The 9463-nt window shown below is 42.1% G+C and overlaps 1 protein-coding gene across 1 annotated transcript in view; it reads left to right on the top strand.

Annotated features, from left to right (window-relative positions):
- The first annotated feature begins 255 nt into the window (after positions 1-255).
- Positions 256-9463, top strand: part of LOC124606384 (UDP-glycosyltransferase UGT5-like) — a 61036-nt gene continuing 51828 nt past the window's right edge. Inside the window, exons 1-2 of the mRNA XM_047138365.1 lie at positions 256-435; positions 7509-7687. Of these exons, the coding sequence (XP_046994321.1) occupies positions 256-435; positions 7509-7687 (359 nt within the window). The remainder of the gene's footprint in view (positions 436-7508; positions 7688-9463) is intronic.

Genomic DNA, 9463 nt, shown 5'->3' with positions numbered 1-9463 from the left:
CCCACGAGCACGTTACACAGTGCGTAATCGAGGTTGACAGTATACGCACGACTGACCTGTAAGCATTGACAGTCAGATGTGTTTTCCTTATTCACCACTGTACTGGGTTGATGTAACGGTACCGCGTGCCGCCCATAACGGCTAAGTGCAATAATTCGGTGCTTGAGTAGTACTTCGTCCACTTTCTCTGTGTTTTGCGTTTGTACTCAACGCTGCATACATTTCTGGGCACTGGCGCTCTGTTTGTGTCACAGGATGAGAGCCGGCCTACCGCTGCTGCTTCTACCGCTGCTGGCTCACGCCTGCAGTTGCGCGAGGATCCTGGGCATCAACCCAACGCCATCCATCAGCTACCAGAGGCCCTTCCTCGTCATCATGCGAGCTCTCGCTGAAAGGGGACACCACGTCACCATCATCACCCCTAATCCCATGGAGGCAAGTCATATTGAATTTCTCTGATTTGTAACGTCGACCTGCTTGAAATACAAGGCGCGGACACAACCGTTATCAATCCGACGTCATGCTCGACAAACTTTTCCATTCACGCTGGGAGACATCTCAGCTGATGTTGTAAGTAGGCTGTTTAGGTTTTTTTGTTGGTAACGCCACGTAGCGCTCTATATGAAAATCACTGACTGTGCTGTGTGAAGTCTGTGGCTGGTTTGCATCGTTCAAATATTCGCTATTGCAGTGTTGGGCAGTTGGATGTGAACAGCGCGTATCGTTGCGCAGTTGGAGGTGAGCCGCCAGCAGTGGTGGATGTGGGGAGAGAGATGCCAGAATTTTAAGAGCGGACGATCTGGATGTGTGTCCGCCAGAAAGAGTAAATTTTTAAGACTGCATGTCATGAAATGATATATATGTTATGACTTTTGAACACTATTAAGGTAAATACATTGTTTGTTCTATATCAAAATCTTTCATTTGCTAACTATGCCTATCAGTAGGTAGTGCCTTCAGTAGTTGGAATCTTTTATTTAGCTGGCAGTAGTGGCGCTCGCTGTATTGCAGTAGTTCGAGTAACGAAGATTTTTGTGAGGTAAGTGGTCCATGAAAGGTATAGGTTATTGTTAGTCAGGGCCATTCTTTTGTAGGGATTATCGAAAGTCAGATTGCGTTGCGCTAAAAATATTGTGTGTCAGTTTAGTGTTGATCAGAATAAGTAAAGAGCGAAATGTCTGAGTACGTTTAGTTCTGCTGAGCTGTTTGAAAATCAAATAACGTAAGAGGTTTACGAGCACAGTAATTCATTAATTTTTCTAAGGGGAGGTTTGAATGTGAACCAAAAAAGTGCATCTGAGTAAACACAGCTATTGTTGACCACGAGAATCCACAGTCGTCTCGAATATTTAGTCTCACATGACTGATGTGCCAAACAATGTAGAAAGTCCTTCGCCTGGCTGTAATTTATTTTAATCAAGAACAGACCTTATCCGACGATTTTCAGTGCATAAGATTTCATTCTCGAAGTATGATTGTGCAATGACTGCAAATTATCCATCTACAGCCACCATAACATGTTCAATGGACTCCGAGCTTTTCCCAAGCATACATTTCTTTAGATGTGGCGACAGATGGGTAGGGAGGAGAGGAGGGGAGCTGTCTAAACCTTGAGAACAGGGTCATCGTTCCACTACTTTGTAATTCAAGCTCCTCGGTGATCCAATTCAGATTGTACCTTTGTGAGTAGGTGCAATGACCGCAAGAAGTATGGTTAAAATGGCTCTGAGCACTATGGGATTTAACTGCTGTGGTCATCAGTCCCCTAGAACTTAGAACTACTTAAACATAACTAGCCTAAGGACATCACACACATCCATGTCCGAGGCAGGATTCAAACCTGCGACCGTAGTGGTCACGCGGCTCCAGACTGTAGCGCCTAGAACCGCACGGCCACTTCGGCCGGCAAGAAGTATGGCTCCTTTATTTTGCTTCTGAGGCCTCTTATCATGTATTCTTTCATACTGTTGGTTTAGATGACGTACGTAACATTTGACAGTGAAGTAATCAATAACAGCGATGACTAAAAAAATATTCCAGCAACAGATTATTCCAATTAGTAATATTATCATTCAACTTAATTCTTACAACAAAGGCAGCTACTTATTTAAAAACAACCACAGGTAATACCTTTGTAGGAAGTTATGACGAAAAAAATTATATTAAAAAACTTAGACGTCACATGCAGTTCCTGTTCTTAAATGTTAATACTGATCAGAATAAGACATCTACAAACACAAGAACTGAAGTGATGTATACAGTGCTGTTGGATGGACTGCCTGAAAAAAATGAAGCTCCCAAAATACATGGTCGGATATCAATTTAACTTTATTTACATACACAACGTCGGCGAGTATGTAGAGGATAAGTGTTGCAATTCTGTGTCACAGATAAAATAGCCACCAGAGTGCATTTGTGTTCCTCGTGTTTAGTGCTGTTGCCAGGCCTTGTGGTGTATATAAGGGGCTTGAGTAGCGTCAGATCTTGGGTAATAGCTGTGAAGGACAAGGAAATTCCGCGTCATCAGCAACTGAGAGAGTTTAACGATTTCGGTCACGAATTATTCTTTTCGTGAAAAAAAACAAATAATTGCTGTGCCATCCAGTCCTTTGAATTAAATTATGATTTTTCAGATATATAAAATATTCCGAGGTGCCCCGTAAGCGGGGATACAACGCGTCCCCAAATGAAGACATTGTGTTCAAGTGGGTGCAGCACGAGTATAAGTCGAAAACTCAAAGTATCTTATTTGATTTCTATTTCAACAAAATAAATAAACTACACAAAGCTTACTTAAAATTATATACATAAACTATGGTTTTACCCTTCTGAAGAATGATAATCAAACAAACAATTTTTTTCCATCCAAACATGAGCGATTGTATATTTTTACACAATAAAATTTGGTTTTGCTGTTGCAAGCCGGTTTCTTGCACCTGTCAAACGATTTTTTGTCACTGACCACGGCAAGATGCTCACCGTTGTGCAAACGAACATCAGCTTCGGGACGGACTTCCACAATGACTCGTTTTGAAGTACTTGGAGATGGCGCATTGGACTCTCACTAGTGGGACACCCTCTTTTCCTGGCAGCTGGTTTATCTATTTTTGTCAGTACTTTGACCACACTTGCCCCAAAGCGAAGCAAATCAAGTGTCTTATTTTTAGGAACACCTACATCTGATGCATTTTTCTTGTACTCAGTCCATGCATTTACACATGCAATATCAATTGCATGAACAAACATGGCTGTCGAAAATCGTCTTCGGTTTCAGCAGCAGCTAACTGCATTTTGTCTTCGGGTGCAAAGCCCAGTAAATGCCCAATAGGCGTGGCTGCCGCCATGTCATGTCCGGACGCAAAGCACGTGAACAGACATCTAGAATGAGTATGTCTCCTATTCAGCCTTAGGTTGGCTGCGCTGTAACAAATTCGTACTCAGCAAAAACATCCTTGCTGCCAATGCATTGTCGTTTGGATGGGAAGAGTGTTCTGTGATTATCTCAGTGTCAGTTATCATGCAGTTAGCGGGCTTTGCGTCTGGGCTACTCAGCTTACAGTATACCGTATGGAACAAAATATCTAACATTACGTCCATCATTGTCTTCTTGTTCAAAATTATCGCCTGGATCATAGGATGAATCGTCAATTTCAGATGAATTAAGGAGCTCTATAACTTCTTCTGTAACTGGCCTTCGTCTGCCTTAGACTCGGGGCATTGTAAAATCACCGTAGGATGACTAAAAAGACAGCGAAATAATGTCCTAAATTTCTATGCTATTACAGCCTTTCCATCACAATGTCCTCATTTGGAGACATGTATAAAGTTATAAATATGTCACTTACCTTTTTCTGAAGGACACCTTTAGTTTTCACTTTTAAGCATGCACATTTCTACGCACAAATAATTTTGTTTTTACCTAAACTCAGGAGATATTAACCGGCTGATGGAAGGTACAAAGATTTCTGGGAAGCGTCCATGTGACTACGAATCCGTTTTGTTTTGTAGTACCACAGATTGACAGAAGATGGTGACACCCTTCTCAAATAAATTCTCTGCTTGTGACAATATGAGGACAACAATCACAAATGGTAAAAATTGACGAATTTTAATATACTAAGCATTTATTTAGTATGTCCTTATATGAGGACGCCAATAACCGAAAGGGTTAAAAGAGGCCTCGTTGTGGGTCTCCATTTGACTGGCTGGTAGAATCGGGAATGTGATGGTAGCTATACTTGTCGTCAAGGGTTCGGCCGAATACGTCTGACCACCAGAATGGAGGATCGCCGTCTAGTGCACCAGGCACGTAGTAATACCTTCATTTCTGCACCTGCTATTGAAAAAGGTAATGGACTCCTTGCAGCTTTCTGTGTCGTACTGTACCATTGGTCTGATACTAACAGCAACTGGACTACGGAATTACCGTCTCTTGCTTAGGCTGCCGTTAACATCGCAACACAAACCGCTGCGTTTTTAGTGGTCCCGTGAGCGGAAAGTATGAACAGCTGATAAATGACTCAACTGACTGATGATGATGATGATGATGATGATGATGATGATGATAACTACACGGTTTCGTTCACAGAGATAAATGCTCGGTGTGGATTGTTAGATAATCTGTAATCCGATTCGTGTCACACTTGTTAGGCAGAAAAATTTTCCTTCCAGTACTTTCCTCAACATTCCTTTAACATATGTACTCACTGATTCCATAACAGCCTTACGATAACTGATTTATTCTTCTATATTAACCACATGGACGAAAACAAGAAGTTCGAATCTCTTAATTACCAGGAGATATAACACATATATTATGGAGTTCTTTACATGAACAAATAGATCGATACCCACTAAAACTGAACTAAACTCCTCCTGAACTGGCCATGGAGGCCCAACGGTATGTAATATCTCTTTATATTCGATGAATTATTCTGATACAATTCTACCCTTGAATGACGTTTACTAATTTTGTATCTTCATACTCGCAGAATCCATGCGAAAAGTGGTTCATACAATAGCTATGCCATGAGCGCATAAGTATTCTTTGTAGTACTCTCTCTGGTGGTTGTTAAAAAAAAAAAAGAAGAAAAAAAAGAGCTTCCGAGATAGTCTTCGTGCCGATTAGCCTGAGCTTGGTTTGAAGAACTGTAATCTGATTATTGAGATTTATGACAGAAGATAACTGATACGTAATTGTACGATTAAAAGTGAAATATATGTATATGGCTCCTTCATACAAAAGGTGTGTATTTGACAGTTGAGAATTAATGATATTCATCGATATATTGCGCAGTTGTTAATCAGAAGGGAACTTCCGAAAGACTGGATACGAACCTGCATTTAATAATCCAAGAGCTCCATTACTTCTTCGGAAGGTTAAACTTCATCAAAGCCAAATATCCGTTGGATCTGAGGTTTCCCGACTGATTATACAGCGCTCCCAAAATTACGAGGCATTTTATTTGTACAGATTAGCAGACTGCCGCAAAGCACGAGCCTGCAGAGAAGAAGAATCATCGCCTGATTTCGTTCTAACAAGTAAAATTTCTGAATCATTTTTAGTGACTGAGCTATGACTGTGTTTCCTATCATGAATGATTGATTGCTCGAACGAATTGAGAGCTACAGAATTACGTAGATAGGAGGAAAAATTACAGGTACCGACCGACCCATAGCCGTCACTGGATGCGGTTATGGAGGGGCATTTGGTCAGCATACCGCTCTCCCGGCCTATGTCCGTTTCCGAGACTGGAGTCGCTACTTCTCAATCAAGTAGCTCCTCAGTTTGCCTCACAAAGGCTGAGTGCCACCCGCTTGTCAACAGCTCTCGGCAGACCCGATGGTCACCCATCCAAGTGCTAGCCCATCCCGACAGCGCTTAACTTCGATGATCTGATGATCGGCATCCACTGCCTGGATATTATTATCTTAATAAGTGAGACCATACTATTTACCCTCCTGCGGTTACCCGAAATTACAGTAATATCTTCCTTTTCTGAACTGTAAGAACAAATGTTATCATTGATGGCTAAAATCTAAAATAGTCTCTTCTCTGACCAAGGCACGTAATTCATCACAGCGTCTATGGAGTGGTCCTCTAACGTAAAATGCCACACATTCTCTCTTCCTCTATGTAATACTTGCCAGACGTATTGAGCGAATGTGCTACATTTCTCCACACGACAGCGGAAGTCAAAAAGGTCACATTCTAGATTGTCGCAGAATCATCTGAGCCTGTGATTAATTCCTCCATTCGACCTAACCAGAGACATGCTATCGACTCTGTGTACGCAGCAGAAGATCTCGAGCCGTGCTTACAACTAGCGTGTGACGCTGGCCGGCACATTTAACTATTCGGCAAGCTGCCTGAAGGAACCGAGGATGGCTTCTGAATCCAAGTAGCAAGTGTCACTCTTGTCAAGATGGGTTATGCAGCCGGCTGCAAACCCTCGCCCTCCCCTCTGCATTCCACACACGCACACAGGTGATTCACAAACATCAGCGTCACGTTGCCTTACTTTGAAGAGGTTTTGAATTCAAACGAAGTAACAGGTGCCCTGTCTGGTTCTCAAGAAAGAATGCTGCGACGATCTTCTTGCTGGAGAATGGATACATTTGGGAACGACTTTTGTATCCTTTGACATATTATATATAATTGAATAGAATGGTTGCTATGTGTGCAAACCATTAACGATAGGACAAAAGGTCTTCTGTGAAAAGTAATTAAAAGAAAGTAAAAGTTTAGGGGACTGATGACCTCCGATGTTAAGTCCCATAGTGCTCAGAGCCTTTAAAAGTTTCACGCGCAGTCACGATATCCAATTTTATATGGGACACAAGACGTTTGGTCAATAGAAGCAATGGTCAAAATCTATTAGCTTTGATCACTCTCTATGGCGTAGTGCCCGAGGAAAAAACACTTGACACACTCGCGACGACACTGTAATGGGTTCTAGCAATTCTAGATTTACTTCTAGAGGGGGTCGAGTGGATACTGCAACGTACACAAAATATTAGAGCACTTTATTAATACTTGAACAAGATTCAATACTTTACTTGGAAGTAGACCATGTCCACAGGATGACAAAATGTATTCGTTGCTGTGGCTGAACTCTATATAACCTGTCACTTGATACAACTCAGAACGATAGTGTCTTCGCACAACGTACAATTGCCTAGTAACTTCGACACAGTACTGAGTTCTCGTAAAACTCGCGGAGCTGGATCTGAAGTAAGACGATGCTGTTGTCGTCAGCGATGAATGCAGAGTGGGCTGGGCGGCACTGCGCTCTGACGTCAGTAGCCTTCCAGCTGCTGCAGCGTGCGAGACCTCTAGAGGGCGTGTCTACGCCCCCGTCTCTCAATCGTTCCAGCTTCAGGCCGCGACTGTCCTTACTGCGTCATGAGGAACCAAGTTTGAGATGGGATCTCAGTCCTCGGACGACACCACATATAGTACAATAGGTTCAGCTCAGTGTTGTTGAAAACTTATTTCTGTGTTGCAGGGTCCACCACCAAACACAACTCAGATAGATATATCGTTTATGTACGACGAGTGGAAGAACGCTTTTGATTTCACCAAAATTGGCCAGTTGTCCAAAGATGAGAGGTTGGAAATGATGATAAACGCTGCTCACAAAGGGTGTGACCTTCAGCTCCAAACTCCTGCTGTAAAACAACTTCAGTAAGTACTCTTTTTCGTCAGATAATAGAGAAGCTAAGATCGGTACATAGTAGCTTAGGCTGTTAACAACGGTATTCGGTATTAGGACTTTGCAACATCTTCCTGTAAATTGAGCACCTGATTTATCGCCGTTACAGCTTGTACAGTGAAATGGATAAGGATTCAAAATCATTTTGTGTATTTTTCTTCGCGTTGTATGTCTCAATGTAAGACATGTGATGCTAAGAGATGAAGACAGTTGGTACAGCTTTATCGACAACAACATAATCTTCTTCTTTCTTGGCTCTGCAGCTCATGATGAGCCTTGGCCTCTTCTACAATTTCCTTCCATCTCTCTCGGTCCTTTGCCAATACTCTCCAGTTTCTATAGCCCATCTTCCTAAGATCTTCGATTACTCCATCTTCCCATCTGGCTCTTGGTCGACCACGTCCTCTCTGCCCTCCTGGCTTTCCTTGTAATATTCTTTTTGGTACTTCTGTATCATTCATGCGAGCCACATGTACCGCCCACCTCAATCTGGATGATTTCACTATCCTTCTGATGAGTTGGTCTTCGTATATGGTATACAACTCATGGTTGTATCTCCTCCTCCATCTTTCTCTTTCACAGATCGGGCCGATAATTCGTCTAAGTACCTTTCTTTCAAATGCATCCAGTGTTTCAATATCTTTAGCTGTTAATGTCCAAGCTTCAGAGGCATATGTAAATACTGGTTGTATAAGTGATTTATACATAGTTAATTTCGTGGTACGAGTCAGGAGCCTTGAGGATAGAAGTCTTGTTAGGGCAAAACAGGCTCTGTTGGCCAGTATTAATCTCTGCTTAATTTCATAGGAGGTATCATTTAGATGTGTAACTGTCGAGCCCAGATACTTGAAATGTTCAACTCTCTCAAATGTGTAATTGCCCATTGTTATTACATTTCGCATATTTTCTTTATGTGCTTTTCCAGCTGCCATATATTTTGTTTTTTGTTCACTGATAATTAACCCCATGTTCCTACTGGTCTGTTCAAGAGCTGTAAATGTCTCTTCCATTGCTTTTTGGGTTCATGCTATTATATCTATGTCATCTGCGTAGGCCAGTATCTGCACCGATTTATAGAAGATCGTTCCTCTGTTCAGAAGGTTTGCGTTTCTCATAACCTTCTCCAGGGCGGCATTAAAGAGAAGGCATGCCAATGCATCCCCTTGTCGCACTCCTATTCTTACACTACCTTGTGTTCCGCTCACTGCCATTCTCACCAGCCTTACCAACGTTCTAGAGACTCCCAGTTCATCTAGACCTTGATATAACTGCTCTCTATTTATGCTATCATAAGCTGCTTTGAAATCTATAAAGAGGAGATGCGTGCCAACTCCGTATTCGTTTGTTTTTTCCAGGATTTGTCTTAAGGTGAATATTCGATCTATGGTTGACTTCCCAGGAAGGAATCCGCATTGGTACGGCCCCGTCTCCCTCTGTGTGATTGGGAGTATTCTGTCGAATAGTATATTAAAGAGTATTTTATATCCCAAATTCCATCTTATCTCTTTTCTTATATATGGGACATATGATACCCCCTTTCCATTGTTGGGGCATTTTCTCCTCTTCCCATATTCTGGTGACCATTTTCAGAAGGCTTTGTTCCAGCTCTCTGCCTCCTTGCTTAAACAGTTCTGCTGGAATACCATCTGTCCATGCCGACTTGTTGATTTTCAATTTCTTCATAGCAGTTTTCACTTCTTCTATATTTGGTGGGGTAGTGTTGTTGTCTGGGTCTTCTTCCCCATTCG

The sequence above is a fragment of the Schistocerca americana genome, chromosome 3 (genome assembly GCF_021461395.2).
Source record: "Schistocerca americana isolate TAMUIC-IGC-003095 chromosome 3, iqSchAmer2.1, whole genome shotgun sequence".
Classification (NCBI taxonomy): Eukaryota; Metazoa; Arthropoda; class Insecta; order Orthoptera; family Acrididae; genus Schistocerca; species Schistocerca americana.
Note: the sequence above shows the minus strand (reverse complement) of the source record. Positions and strands in the feature narration are given on the sequence as shown.